Source organism: Lissotriton vulgaris, chromosome 4_1 (genome assembly GCF_964263255.1).
Source record: "Lissotriton vulgaris chromosome 4_1, aLisVul1.2, whole genome shotgun sequence".
Classification (NCBI taxonomy): Eukaryota; Metazoa; Chordata; class Amphibia; order Caudata; family Salamandridae; genus Lissotriton; species Lissotriton vulgaris.
In genome coordinates, this window is record NC_141691.1 from 882,054,073 (window position 1) to 882,070,369 (window position 16,297).

At 43.5% G+C, this 16,297-nt stretch overlaps 1 protein-coding gene across 2 annotated transcripts in view; it reads right to left on the reverse strand.

Moving 5' to 3' along the window:
- CARMIL1 (capping protein regulator and myosin 1 linker 1) overlaps window positions 1-16,297 on the reverse strand; it is a 994,750-nt gene that overhangs the window by 417,225 nt on the left and 561,228 nt on the right. For both annotated transcript variants that reach the window (XM_086965173.1, XM_086965172.1), the window contains exon 12: window positions 14,311-14,397. In XM_086965173.1, coding sequence (XP_086821299.1) covers window positions 14,311-14,397 — 87 coding nt within the window. The remainder of the gene's footprint in view (window positions 1-14,310; window positions 14,398-16,297) is intronic.

Here is a 16,297-nt window from a genome sequence, read left to right on the forward strand (position 1 = left end):
ATTGCAGGCAACAAGAAAACATAATAGACTTCCCAGAAGGCATACATTTTGTTCCTTAAAGGTCCAGAATATATATCATGAGGTTTTTTTGTGACTACGTAAATGGGGATGGAAACTCCAACAGCCTAGGAGAAGCTGTTTGCATGCAGAACTGATATCTGTTTAAGTGAGGACTTGGTGGAGTGGGGAAAGGATTAAAAAGATTCCCTGTGCAGAATCCCATGGGTTCACAAACTTGCTGGAAACATTTATTATAATTGGAGATGTGTAATAAGTTTATGGCATAATGTACCCCAACTATACATTTTAAGGATATGGCAAGTCACAGAGGAGTTCAGTGGTCAGAGAAAGGGACAAGGGGGCAGCCAGTGTGACTGTTTAAGGTCATAGAAGCCTGAGTTGATATGCAATATCCTTTTTAGGTTCGAAGTGTAATGGGGCTTGAGCCATGTATCGCAAACATTTTCTTTAAGTCGAAGCCTAGGACATCTTGTGGGCATTCTGTTAGCTGCCAGTGGGAATGTATTTCGCCCATTGCTTACTACTGGCTTTGTGGTTTGTAACTCACAGTTGCTTGCTTCGTATTTGCTGGCTTTATGTGCTTTAGACTGTCCATCTTGAGTTCATCCCTCCTGTGAGTATCCCTTGTTTACTGTAAACTTCTGAGTACTCGCTTTCTGTAAACAGGACTTTAAATCTTCTTATCTTGTCACATTTGCTGTGCATTCAAAGACAGAGGTCAAATGTCAGGCTCTGTCGTCCGAGGGAGCTTGGTGTTTACTTTTCTTTCTCTTACTAGAAAGTGAGGGAATTTATATGATAATCCTGCTGAGTTCTCATGTGAGAGGAGAGGTTGTAGGATGTTATTTTTTCTAGCACACAACAAACATTTACTGTGCAGATATTTCAGAATATATCAGAATTAGGAAAGTACAAATGAAGCACATTTCATTTGCAGTTCTGAAGTGTGGTGGAAACTAACATTTGAATACCATCAAAACACCTTGATACACTAGGTGATGACATTTCCACACATTATCGTTTGTGCAAATGTAATGGTCACTTCAACTGGGATTGTGTTGTCTGTAATGGCAGCGCGCTACAGCATCATGCATACTCCACACTAAGGCACTCCAGTTTACACCACACCACTCTCCGCAATGCCACTCTATTCTAAGACACTCCACTTCACTCAAAGACATGCCACTCTGCTCTATTCTGCTCCACTCAGACACTCTACAACAAGCCACAACAATCCACTCTACGCCACTCATTCCATGACACAAAACGTCACTCTGCTCTTCGCCCCTCCACTCTAATCCAATCTACCCCACTTCACTCCATTGTACCCAAAACTATCCCACTCCACTCCAGTCTACCCCAATCCACTCTACCCGACTCTACACCACTCCAATACAATCTACCCCACTCCAATCACCCCACTCCACCAAATCTATGCTACTCCACTCAATCAAATCTAAACTAATCTACCCTACCCAACTCCCTCCCAATATACCCCACTACAATATACCACACCCCAATCTAGCCCACTACAAACTTTCCCACCCCACTCCACTCTACTCTACTCAAACCTACCCCACTCAAATCTGATCTACCACAATCCATTCCACTAAACTCTCCCCCAATCTATTCCACTCCACTCAATCAACCCGATCAATCAAACCCCACTCTACCTTATTATACCGTACCCCACTCAAATCTACCCCAATATACCTGACTCCAATCCACCTCAAACCACCTCACTCCATTCTACCACAATCTAACACACTTCAATTCACCCAATCTAACCCACTCCACTCCAATCTGCCCAACTCGGCTCCACTCTTTCCCAGTATGTCACACTCCACTCTACCACAATCTACCCACTACACTTCACTCCACTCTACTCTACCCCACTCCAATGTAGCACACTCAGCTCAAATCTATCCCATTCCACTCCAGTCTCACCCACCCCACCCCACCACAATCTTACCCACCCCAAATCAATCCAATTCCAATCTATCCCATTACAATTTACCCCAGTCTACTCCACTCCAATCTTCCCCAGTCTAGTGGACTTCATTTTACTTACAGCCACTCTAATCTACCCCAATCTATCCAACTCCATCTACTCCACTCCACTCAACCTAACCCAAACACACCCCACTCCAATCAACCCCACTCCACTCTACCCCAAACTACCTCACTCCACTCGAATCTACCCCAATCTACCCCACTCTAATCTACCCCAAACCACCCCACTCCAAACAACCTCAATACAACCCTCTCCACCCCAATTTACCACATTCCACTCCGCTCTACCCCACTCCACTGCACTCCAATCTTCTGCACTTCTCTCTACCCCAGTCTACCCTACTCCAATCAACCACATTCTAACCCACTTCAATCCACCCAATCTGCAACACTCCACTCCACTCTTTCCCAATATATCACACTCCACTCTACCCTAGTCTACCCACTCTACTTCACTCCAATCTACCCTACTCCAATGTAGCACTCAACTCTAATCCAACCCATTCCACTCCAATCTTACCCATCCCACTGCAATCCACATCACTCAAACTGCCCCATCCGACCCCAATATACCCCACTCCAATCTACACCACCCTATGCAATTTTCCCCACTCTACCCCATCTGCCTCACTCCAACCTATCCCATCCAAAACTACCCCACTCCATGCTACCTAAATACACTGCACTCTAATCCCCCCAATCTACCCCACTGCACTCTAATCCACCCTGCTCCTATCTATCCTTTCCAGTTCACTCCACTCTAACCCAGCCCACTTCACTCCACTCTTCCACAATCTATCAACCCCAATATATCCCACTCCACTCTACCCCAATCTACCCTCACTCCTATACAGCACACTCTGACCTACCCCAATCCACCCCATTCCACTCCAATTTACCGCACTTCACTTGAACCAACGCCACCCCTCCACTCGAATCTACCCTACTCTTCTCCAAACTGCCCCACTCCACCCTAGTCTACCCCATCCACCCCAATCTACCCTGACTCAATTTACCCCACTGCAAACTATCATGTCAATCTACCCCGGTTCCCCTGCTCCAATCTACCCAAATCCAATGTACCCCACTCCAATCTACCACACCCCACCCCACTCCATGTCAGTAACATTTAGCCATGCTGAACAGCAGCCACATTGGTGTACAACATAGCTAAAACACATTGCCAAAGCAAATCGCTCTCACTTAGGCGAGACCTACTGGCTATGTCAATGCTTGATTTAGGTTAGGTGTGTAATGGCACTCATACCATGCACATTGAAGATTTTGTATTCTATGCACACTAAGGGGCTTTGGTTCTGTGATTTGCTTATTTGGCTAGTATCGTTTAAATATTGGATGAGACAATGCAAGTCACACCTTGCATCAGACAGCAGGCATATTAGTCACATCTTTTTCTATTAGCTCTATGGGGATACACTTCTGCCTCCAGTGAAATGAATGATCAACTATTTTGTATCTGAAAATTACACTTTGTCATCAAACATTTAATTAATTTTTTAATTCATGTATTGAATAACAAAAGCAGTCAATGTTTAATTGTTTTGCAACGCAAGATACATTTTTCATTGCTTTTTTAGGTGCTTGTTTGCAAGCATTAAACACACTGGCTTTGCCAATGTTTATTAATGTATAGTTTTGGTTAGGCCAGACCTTGCGTGGTGGGGTTGGGTGTAGGGGTGGGTCTAGAGAAAGGCCCTGAGCCAAAGCCTCCTGTTCACCAAACCCTATTTTTAGGTCTCGCTGAACCAACGCGCATGACTTGTTCTGCAAGAGTATAGTAATGGGGCTTTCAAAAATGCTCCCAAAGTCTGCAGGCGGATCGGCCATAGTGCATGTGCGCCGGCGCGCGCACCATTTGTCCGCCTACAGCCTCTGGGAGCATTTTTGCGGCCGCTTTGATGTTCTCAGTGAGCCGCGTGGCCACAGAGAACATCAAAGCGGGCGAGAAATGCTCACCATTTGCCACCCTCTCCCTTATCCCACTTCCTGCTTGTTCTGTTAATGATGTACCAAGATCACAGCGTCCCAATATTCAACATGTTATGTATGCCTATGAATGGTTTGTGATACTCTGCAGATTATGATCATGTATACTGTGACATTGATTGAAAGTACTGCATTTGGCATACGAAAAGCACACACAACAATGCACCTTTTCGTGACTATAAATATAGTGACTTTCCAAAATACAAATAGTTGTGTTTTTTCCAAAAGTTTGGGTTCCATCTCACAATTTTGTTTAGATTATCTGCATGCTAAAATAATCCTTCTAGCATCTTATGCTGGGAACTTATACATCTCCTTAAGTTTTTAACTTAACTGACACGTCTTTTGACAACCTGGAATTCACCAGTGGCCCGAGACTTGGAGAAGCGAGGCCGTATTAGAAGGTATGTGACATCCACACACACAAGCATAGAGCGAAACTCCGACCTTTGTAATAATCGTAGTTACGTTTTAATCCATCGCCATTAGAAGGTTAGTGCAACACATGGGCCAAGGGGGATTCCCTCACAGCCTTTTCAATAAGCGCAGTGAGGTTATAAAAGACGTACTTCCCTTATGGCTTTCTTTCTGTAAATTACTCTACTGCCACTCAGAGGCCATTTTTTAAATTTTTTACTAACAGGAGTTGCCAGGTCAGTCAGTCTGCCTTTTCTTTCCAATCCTGCCCCAACCGCAATAACTAAGCGCAATGTTTGTACCGTACACGAGTGTACCAGCCTTCTCACATTTTTATTATTTTTTTTATGAATGTCTGCATCAATAATAGCACTTAAGATCTACAGTTTAAACAAGATGCACAATCTCAGCTAATAGAATTGGTTACATTATGTGTTTTCACTTGTCTCCTGGGGCGTTTCAGTTCAGTAACTGTTTATAAGTAATCAGTTCCCTCAGAGCTCTGCCAACGCACCTAGGTTGATAACCTTAAAATGTTACCATATTGGGATTGCTATGCTCCCCCAATGCACCTCACTAAGGGCTCCTGCTGTTTATATGCTAGGATCGCACATTGGTCATAGAAATAAATTAACGTTAGTGCTTACACTAGTCTCTACACTGTCTGGGACTTTCATTCTGGCTTCGGAAAATCTATACTGCACCCTTTCTAAGGATGAACATTTATGCACACTCCACCTCACTGCTGATCATTAATACAGATCACACTTTACAAGAATACAGTTGCGTGGATACAACTGTTAAGAATTCCTTCTGCAAACTTGCAATCCAGCCAAACGACACCCAGGTTAGAATGTACTCAGATGAAGTGTCCAGGCCCTCCTCCCTCGAAAAGTAAGTTGAAGGATATGGTCACTACTTTTATCTATCTATCTATCTATCTATCTATCTATCTATCTATCTATCTATCTATCTATCTATCTATCTATCTATCTATCTATATATCAATCTATCTATCTATCAACCTTCCTCACTCTATCGCCCTCACTCTATAGAAATATCTATCGATTGCCCTCACTCTATCTATCTATCTATCTATCGCCCTCACTCTATCTATCGTCCTCACTCTATCTACCAATGCCCTCACTCTATCTATCGCCCTCACTCTATCTATCTACCAATGCCCTCACTCTATCTATCGCCCTCACTCTATCTTTCTATCGCCCTCACTCTATCTTTCTATCGCCCTCACTCTATCTTTCTATCGCCCTCACTCTATCTTTCTATCGCCCTCTATCTATCGCCCTCGCTGTATTTATCTATCGCCCTCACTATCTATCTATCCATCTATCGCCCTCACTATCTATCTATCCATCTATCGCCCTCACTCTATCTATCCATCTATCGCCCTCACTCTATCTATCTATCGCCCTCACTCTATCTCCCTATCGTCCTCACTCTATCTATCTATCTATCTATCGCCCTCACTCTATCTATCGCCCTCACTCTATCTATCGCCCTCACTCTATCTATCGCCCTCACTCTATCTATCGCCCTCACTCTATCTATCGCCCTCACTCTATCTATCGCCCTCACTCTATCCATCGCCCTCACTCTATCCATCGCCCTCACTCTATCTATCGCCCTCACTCTATCGCCCTCACTCTATCTATCGCCCTCACTCTATCTATCGCCCTCACTCTATCTATCGCCCTCACTCTATCGCCCTCACTCTATCGCCTTGACTCTATCTATCTATCGCCCTCACTATCTATCTATCCATCTATCGCCCTCACTCTATCTATCTATCGCCCTCACTCTATCTATCTATCGCCCTCACTCTATCTCCCTATCGTCCTCACTCTATCTATCTATCTATCTATCTATCGCCCTCACTCTATCTATTGCCCTCACTCTATCTATCGCCCTCACTCTATCTATCGCCCTCACTCTATCTATCGCCCTCACTCTATCTATCGCCCTCACTCTATCTATCGCCCTCACTCTATCTATCGCCCTCACTCTATCTATCGCCCTCACTATCTATCTATCCATCTATCGCCCTCACTCTATCTATCTATCGCCCTCACTCTATCTATCTATCGCCCTCACTCTATCTATCTATCTATCACCCTCACTCTATCTATCTATCTATCACCCTCACTCTATCTATCTATCTATCGCCCTCACTCTAACTATCTATCTATCGCCCTCACTCTATCTATCGCCCTCACTCTATCTATCGCCCTCACTCTATCTATCGCCCTCACTCTATCTATCGCCCTCACTCTATCTATCGCCCTCACTCTATCTATCGCCCTCACTCTATCTATCGCCCTCACTCTATCTATCGCCCTCACTCTATCTATCGCCCTCACTCTATCTATCGCCCTCACTCTATCTATCGCCCTCACTCTATCTATCGCCCTCACTCTATCTATCGCCCTCACTCTATCTATCGCCCTCACTCTATCTATCGCCCTCACTCTATCTATGCCCTCACTCTATCTATCGCCCTCACTATCTATCACCCTCACTCTATCTATCACCCTCACTCTATCTATCACCCTCACTCTATCTATCACCCTCACTCTATCTATCACCCTCACTCTATCTATCACCCTCACTCTATCTATCGCCCTCACTCTATCTATCGCCCTCACTATCTATCGCCCTCACTATCTATCGCCCTCACTATCTATCGCCCTCACTATCTATCGCCCTCACTATCTATCGCCCTCACTATCTATCGCCCTCACTATCTATCGCCCTCACTATCTATCGCCCTCACTCTATCTATCGCCCTCACTCTATCTATCGCCCTCACTCTATCTATCGCCCTCACTCTATCTATCGCCCTCACTATCTATCGCCCGCTCTATCTATCGCCCTCACTCTATCCATCGCCCTCACTCTATCTATCGCCCTCACTCTATCTATCGCCCTCACTCTATCTATCGCCCTCACTCTATCTATCGCCCTCACTCTATCTATCACCCTCACTCTATCTATCGCCCTCACTCTATCTATCGCCCTCACTCTATCTATCACCCTCACTCTATCTATCGACCTCACTCTATCGCCCTCACTCTATCTATCGCCCTCTATCTATCTATCACCCTCTATCTATCTATCTATCTATCTATTGCCCTCACTGTATCGCCTTCACTCTAGCTATCTCCCTCACTCTATCGCCCTCAATCTGTCTATCTATCGCCCTCTATCTATCTATCGCACTCACTCTATCTATCTATCGCATCACCACAGCATCACTCAGCACCACCACAGCATCACTCAGGGGCGCTACAACATCGCTATGCGCTACCACAGCATCATTCTGTGCAACCATTCAACAACAACTGGTTCAAATATGTTCTCTCAATGTTTCAAGCTTTATTACAAATGTCACAAAAAGATGTTACTATTTCAGTTCTGTTCTTGGATTTTCGTCACTGAACATAATCTTCACAAAAGTTATTTACAAAAGTTTAAGCTATTGCCATTATAAATTACAATAACTTTTATTTAAGTATTAATTATTAAAAAAATTAAAAGCCATTGGTATTTGTAATATCAATACATCTAAGTCATGTAAATACAACACATATTGCATTACAAATGCTATAGGTGTAACATTTGCGAAAGTTAAAACTATTGGCATTGTAAATGACAAAGCTTTCAATTTCGCTATTTTCAAAACCAACACAAATAAAAAATGTGTCATTTACAATACCAATAGCTCAAACTTTCCTAATGCGAGACCTATTGCATTGCAAATGCTTGTTTTTTTAAATATAGCTATTTAAAAACAGGTTATTGGCTTTATCAAGAGTTAAGCACATTAACATATATGAATCAGACCGATTACATTTTTCAAATAGTTATAATGAAACATATATTTTATAAATACGCATATTGCAACGTTTAACAATACTTATTGTCTAAAAGTATGTTAAATAATAATAATAATAGTTACATTTGTAAAGCGCCTGGCTACACTGAGGCCAGAGTGTCCCCGCGCTACGGTACCAGTAAAAAAACAGCAGCAACCAATCAAACAAAACAATAATTAAGAAGCAGGAAATAGATGCGTCTTCAGACCTTTCCGGAAGATAGATTCAGAACACTCCAACTGGAGTACCTGAGAGAGCGAATTCCACAACTGGGCTGCCAGATAGCGAAAGGAGCTAGCTACCACCCATCCTGGCTCTCTTTATTTTGGGGACATACAACTTACCTTTACCGCTGGACCTTAACAGTCTAGTCGTTACATAAGGAGTTAGAAAAACATGCAGGTATGTGGGCCCCTTTCTTTGTAAAATCCAGTGACTCGCACAGAAAGCCTAGAACTCTATTCTCTCCCTGATGGGAAGTCAGTGTAGAGAAGCCAGAGCACAGGTAGCTGAAGCACTCTTCTGGATCATGAGAACTAATCTTGCTGCTGCATTCTAGCTGCACTGCAAACGCTGCAAGCATCTAACATTTGCACCCAGATATAGAAGATTGCCATAGTCTAGGCGAGAGGTTACCGAAGCATGAACAAGGATTTTTCTAGACACAGTGGGGAGGCCGTCAAGGGTTTTCCGTAGTCTCCTCAAAATACCAAAGCAGGCGCCTGCCACCCGCCTTGGTGTGGTTTCAAAGACAGCTTGTTGTCCACCCAAACCCCAAAGTTCTTAGCTTGTTCGCAAGGTGTAGGAGTCGGACCCAATGACTGAGGCCACCACGCCGAAGACCATAATGATGGAGCCTTCCCTATCACCAGCACTTCGGTCTTGCCGCCATTCAACCTTAGGCAATTATTAGCCATCCAATCAGCCAGTTCTTGAAGGCAGGATACAAAGTTGGAGGCACCTCCGGCCCAGGCTTGGGTCAGAGAGACCACCAGCTGGGTGTCATCAGCATAAGACAGGGCATTAATCCCAAACTTATCTGAGATTTTAGCCAGGGGGCAACATAAAGATTGAACAGTGTTGGGCTCAAATAGAGCCCTGGGGCCCTGTGCCAGCTTGATGTTTCTAGAATAATAACTGCCCTGCATGACTAAAAAGCTGCGCTCAAATAAAAAGGATTCCATCCACTTTAATGCTCCGTCAGCTACACCCCTTCTCCCTCGATCATGAAGCAGGGTGTGGTGGGCAACATTGTCAAACGTGGCACTTAAGTCTAAAAGAATTCAGGCCGCTGTCTGTTCTTCGTCCACATACTTCCGGATGGTCTCGGTGGAGTACAGCAGGGCAGATTCAGTGGAATGAAAAGCCCGGAAGCCAGACTTGGAGGGATGAAGAAGATTGTTGGTAAAAATATGTGCAGTGAGCTGAGTGTTCACTATCCTTTCCGCAACCTTTGCAAAATACGGAAGCAGGGAAATGGGGCGCAAGTTGTCAAGGTGGTCGGTGCTAATATGAGGCTTCTTCTGTAAGGAAAGTACCACAGCCTCCTTCCACTTTTCCGGGACCACTCCTGAGATGAAAGACAGTTCTAAAAGATGTCTCATGAAAGGCTCAAGTGCGTCAATACTACCTCTAAGCACCCTGGGAGTAGCCGGATTCCTGGGCGAGCCCGACTTGATGCTAGTGGCAATCTTTATAAGAATGTTCTGAGGGGGCACAATAAATTCATAAAGACCCTGCCTTTCAGACACATCCACAGATTCCTTTCCCACTCTTTTACCAACGCGAGCAGAGTCAGGAAAAGAGGAATAAATCCTCTCCACCTTATCTGCAAAAAATTCAGCAACTCGATTGCATGACTCCTCGGAGCCTACAATCGGCGCTGCCACGAATGCCAAGGAGGAAATTTCTTTAAAGACCTAAAACATCTCTTTTGTAGAGTTCTCCGCTGTTTGGATCCTTACATTAAAATAAGCTTCCTTCGCCTTCCTAATGAGCGAATGGTAGTTCTTGAGGCTGATTTTATATGGGGTCCATAAATCAGTAGCCCCTTCACAACATAGTTAGTGGCTAGCCTGATAGTGAAGAGGCCCACCTCACCATCAGCTATGTCAGCAGGTACAAGAGAGAACCGAATGTCATGTTTATAGATGATTGCGATGCCCCCTCCCTGATAATCTGTTCCCTCTCATAATCCCGTAACCACTAGGGAGTGCCTCCAGGATTTCAGGCGCAAAGTCAGTATCCAACCATGTCTCAGTGAGAAACATAACATCTGTTTGGCCTTCCAATAGTAGGTCACATATCTCAAATCTGTGCTTTCTCAGGGATCTACAGTTATTTAGCGATAGTCTGAGTGAGGGGCCTCCCTCCCTAGTCTCTACTTGTTTTACCACCCTGAACGCGCAATGGCTACATTGCCAGCCCTCCCCCTCAACATTAATGCTGTGCTTACATTTAACATCCTAAGTTGGACATAGAGCGCAAAGCCTCAGAGGGCTGTAGCGGCGCCTCAAGTCAAATCCAGCAGGGGTTCTGGCCCATAGCCCCGGTCGGCCGCGGACGGGCGCAGCCGGGCTTGCCTTCGACTCGTGCGGCGCGCATGCTGCGCGGGCGCAGAGGCATGTTGAATTTAAAGGAGAGCCTTCCCAGCAACTAGACCGCTGCCATCATCAACAGGAAGTACCTGTCTCTGTCTCCCCCACCTTCCGCGCAAAGGTAAACATCGCGTCGGACCGAGGCATGGAGACCAGATGGTCGAGCACAAGTAAGCGTAACACTGTCACACAAACTCCTCACACATAAATGTTTAAAAAACCAAAGAAAATGCCCAAAATGAAAATTAAGTTTAAGAGGGTTGCTGTTATCAGAGCTGTACCGCAAACGGACTTGGAACACTGCCACTGTCCTTCGCCCGCAGCGCGGCCGCAGAGTCAAGCCGATTTTAATGGAGCATTGAATAACAATTTATTTTGGGTTTTTAGGGGTTTTTTGGGAGGGGGGAGTGCGGGTGGAACCCTTTGAGAGGGGGGAGTGCTGGGGGGGGGGGGGGCCCATCCGGGGCACAAAAACATTATTTACACTTTGGAGCTCCAAGGCTCCGGGGGCTGCTGCTGGCTCCCCTACCAGCGGAGCTGGCTATTATAATTTGTACCGTGGGTTCCCCAGTGTCACCCGGGGCGTCCACAATATGTCAACCATTGGGGGTCACAGGGGGAGCCCCAAGGACCCAGGTGGCCCTGCTGGTTCCCGGCTAGCACCCATCCTCCCTCCTCGGTGGGAATACCGATTTTCTCAGCAAAGCTGTGTTTCCTGTCTGGGAGAGTGCTGGCAGGGAGTTACGTTTATATTCCCTGCTCGCACTTTCCCGGGCAAGGAGCAGATCAGTATACAGGAGGATGGGGTCCCCGGGATACTGGCTCTTGGGGCCTGGGTGATGGGATCTCCAGGGCAGTGTTATGGGAAGGGGAGGGAGGCCACATGTCTCCTTCACCTTAAATAAAGATATTGGCCCCCAGGGGATGCCCCCACCCAAAATTAAATGCCTGCGCCAACCATCCCAGACTCTGGCCTAAAATGGGAAGCTTATTTTATTTATTTATATTTTCAAAGGGGAGGAGCCCGCCTTTTTTTATTGGGACTGCGGATCTGCAGATCCTCTGTGGACCCACTGTCCATTGAGATGTCATCAGTGATGTCACTGACCAGGTCATGAGTGATGTAATATGTGAGGTCTTAAGCAGTGCATTTTGGAGACGAAAGTTATAACTGCAGAATTTCTCTGGTTTCGTGCATGTGAAATATGAGCTATAATGTCCCTATAACCTTTGTTTTTTTCAGTGATTTTCTATGGTTTTTTAAATGCTAATTCCTAACTATAACATCCCTGTAACCTTGCTCATGATTGTGCACTGTGGTGCAATGCCCTAGGCACATTAACTGGATTAGGACTGGAATTCTAATAAAGGATACTTTTGCTAAATTGATGATGCTTTTCTCTCACACTGTCTTTGTGTACTTTAACACATGCCAAAGACAGAAATGTAAGTCGTCCAATCAATTCTGTCGACAGATTGACAAAGCCAGGAAACATGTTAATAAAACTGCATCTGCATTCCTCAGAGACTATTGCATGGGTTGTAGCTATAACAACAATCTGCGTTTTGACATGCATGGAATTTATAGAAATGATGGAGTGCACTTTAAAGATGAAGGCAAAAGGGTGTTTCTAAGTAACCTGAAACTCTGCATCTGGTCTCACATCCGGTACACAATTAAAGACACCCTAGTACGTAAAATATTGTGGAGTCATTTTTTTCTGAAAGGTTTTATTGTTTAGTATTTGACAATCTTCGCAACAACGTCGCAATCCTCGTGGATACGTCATGTAACAGAAACCAAAAGCAGACATTCAATGACCACCAACACATCCAAAAATAATATGTAAAAATATCAATTTTTAACTTTGCACTACACATATTACTATGTACATACTTTTTTCAAAGCATGTATAAACTCATTTTTGTACTATATTTCTTTAAAAAACACCTTTCAGACCAAATTTCCATTTTCACTGTAATTCAGGGTGTCTCGATGACGTTGTTAATAGCGTTGATCACTCCATTTTCATAAACTCTAAAACACATATTTCCACACATACAACAGTTTATCACACAATAGTGGTTTCTTACAGTGTCCTCTAAAGTCATGCTTTTCTAGAGAGTTTCTATAAAAAACACCTCTAAAACCTGATATGACATCGGTAATCATGATTCCACCTGACACGTTGCGAAAACAGAAAATAAAAGCAGACATTCAATGACCACCAACACATTCAACAATTATAACTACTTAATTAATTCTGACCATCACAATAGATAACTCACTATATAAATAACTCTATGAAAACATTTATCAGAATCTCAATATCTCTACAACAATGCGTATTAATGTTCCAATTATATATATTTTTATATTCCCACCAATATTCGTGTCAACGTCAGTAGTCGCGACGTCCCCGCGACAGTACTTTAGGGGGCCACGCTAGAAGTCAAAGCATTGTCTCGAATTACTAGCATGATTTTAAAAATCTATTATGAACACATATCTTGTATCACTAACGCCCCCATTTCGAAAACATGGGGTCAGAGTACCTCTACTCTGACCCCTTATGTTAGCTTTTTCAGACATTTTCCGCTTCGGGAACCGTTACAGATCAAAAAAAATGGTGGGTGCAACTTACGGTTCAGGTCTCGTCCAGCCAACCAGAGCATTCTTGTTGGTGCGTGCATCCGCGATTAATCGTGAAACTATTGCAAAATATCTGTGGCCAGAGATATCACTATAATATTTACACCAGATAAGCAAAAGGCGCTTCCTTGAACCAACATCTACCTATCTGCCAAATTTGGTGTAAGTTTGTTCTTGGGTTTGGGCTGTAGCTGTGGACATAGGTTCCTATAGGAATTAACATTACAAACGCACCCTTATTTCATGCCCCAAATTCTCGGTCCTCCCTACATGGATAACCCCCAAACTTTCCACGACAACCAGGACACACATTGATACTTTTTTGGGAAATTTTCATTAAGATTGGTCAAACTACACCGAAGTTATAGGCAAGTCAAAAAATGCTTTTTCTATGGAAACTAGGTCCTAACTATAACTACCTACTGGCAATCGCCAGCAGGATAGCTATAGATAGATATACATGTGACCAAGGCCGCAGGGACGGTCGAAACACGTCATGACTAGCTGTTTATTTGGGAAATAAACTGTATGCTGCAACAAAGTTGGTTCATGCCTTGTATTTCACCTGAGGGGTGTAGCGCTGCGAGGTATTGCAGATATACATATATATGCATATATTGAGCCTCAAACTGTAAATTGAGAGACACTATTTATTTTTTACTACAAAAGTGATTTTTATCACTTAAAGAACACTTTCATCACAACTTACCTTTGGGAGAAATTGAGGTTTTCGACAAGTTTAAATATTTCAGTCCCTTTGGGAGTTTGGCAAATTGAATACTTAAAGAGGACAGACCTGTAAAGCAACAACAAAATATAAAGTTACACAAGCAAGGTTTCAAAAAAGATTACTTCAGCTTTCAAAATCTGATTAATCAAAGCAGCACTGCTGCAACTACTGACTCATTAGACCTCAGCTTCAGAAACCTCCACTTGATGTCATCAATTTAGAATCACACAAAAATGATTTCTGAATGTAAAACTGACTATATCACAGTAAGGTACCAGACAAACATGCGCTAACAAACATTTAGCAAGGGTGAGAAAAAAGGAACCTAGGCCTAGATGTAGGTAATTATATTTTACCACTTCTTAAATACCAAATTTTACCGATTCGGTATTTAAGAAGTGGTAAAATAGAGGGGGGGATGTAGGTATTACAGAATCGGTAAATACCGAATTGTTAAGATTCGGTATTTACCAATTCTGTAAATACCGAATCGGTAATGCCCATTGATTCCTATGGGCATTGAAGCCTATAGGAATCAAGGGGCATTACCGAATCGGTATTTACCGATTCGGTAAATACCGATTCCAGCAAGGGTGCAGGGGGTGTCACTTTGATACCCTCTAGCACCCCAAATACAGACATGTGTGCCATGTGGCACACAGAGATGCCCTAAGGGCATGTCTGTCTGTCACATGGCATAGGTGTGCATGTACACATGTGCATGCACACCTGGATTCGGTATTTTACCACCCAATTGGATTGGGTGGTAAAATACCGAATCTGAAAGGCCTTTGGGACTCAGAAGAGTCCCACCTACATCTAGGAGTTACAAAATCGGTAAAAATACCGATTCGGTAAACTTACCGAATCAGTAAAATTGGCCCCCTGCATCCCAAAAACCCAGTTACCGGCCAGTAAATGGCCACCTACATCTGGCCCCTAATGCTTGGTTGGTAAAATTTACAGACGGTTTAAATTAGCGTAAGAGTAAAATGCTGCCAGTATGGACAACAAAATGATGCAATACAGCTTCTAATGTTGAAAAACTGCAGCGGATATAATAAATTTCCTTACCAAAACAAGCATTGGAAAAGCCCTTAGGTCTGGCATTGGCATTGTTAAACTACAGGCTTTGTCAATGTTAGTTTTGTTTTTTGTTGGTCTCTATAAATATGTATTTTTGCGAAGTTGCTGGGCGCAGGTCAATATAAACAAGCATTGCAAATGCAAAAGGTCTCGCATTTGCTGGAGTTGGAGTTATTGGTATTTATGTTTTTTACCTTGCTATGTTGCAAGGTGCAGTACCATATGTGGCCAAAAGCGGTCCTATGAGACCTATTTTGGTCACATTTGGCCGCATTTGGTCACATATGGAACTGCACCTTGCAGTTGGATTTACTGACATTATAAGTGCCAATGTTTTTTGCCTTGCTATGTTGCAGGGGGCAGTACATGGGACCTCTCTTGGCCACATATGGTACTGCACCCAGCAACATGGCTGGGTAAAAAACATTGGCATTTAGAATGGCAATAACTACAACTCCAACAAATGCGAGACCAATTGCATTTGCAATGATTTTTTTCATTGAGCTCTAAGAAAAGGATTAGAGTATCCACAGAACATTCCACTAGACCATGACAAATTGATCTCTGCATTAAACACATGCAAATAATACCTGGTGGACTATAATAAACAATAACTAATGTATGTACAGTGCTTCAGACAACAGTATATATTGTTGGTAAATGCATTGTTATAAAATGTAACATTTTCCATTTAACGACCTGCGATGGATTGTCCCAGTAGCAAGAACAAAAAATAACAAAGAAAAAGCTATTGGCATTGCTAATAGTAATGCAACGCCATAAGCTCAAACTTTCAGTAATGTAAGAGCTATTGCACTGCAAAGCAATCACGATACTCGCGTTTTAGCTTTAAATCTTAAGCTAAAGCACGGATGCAGTC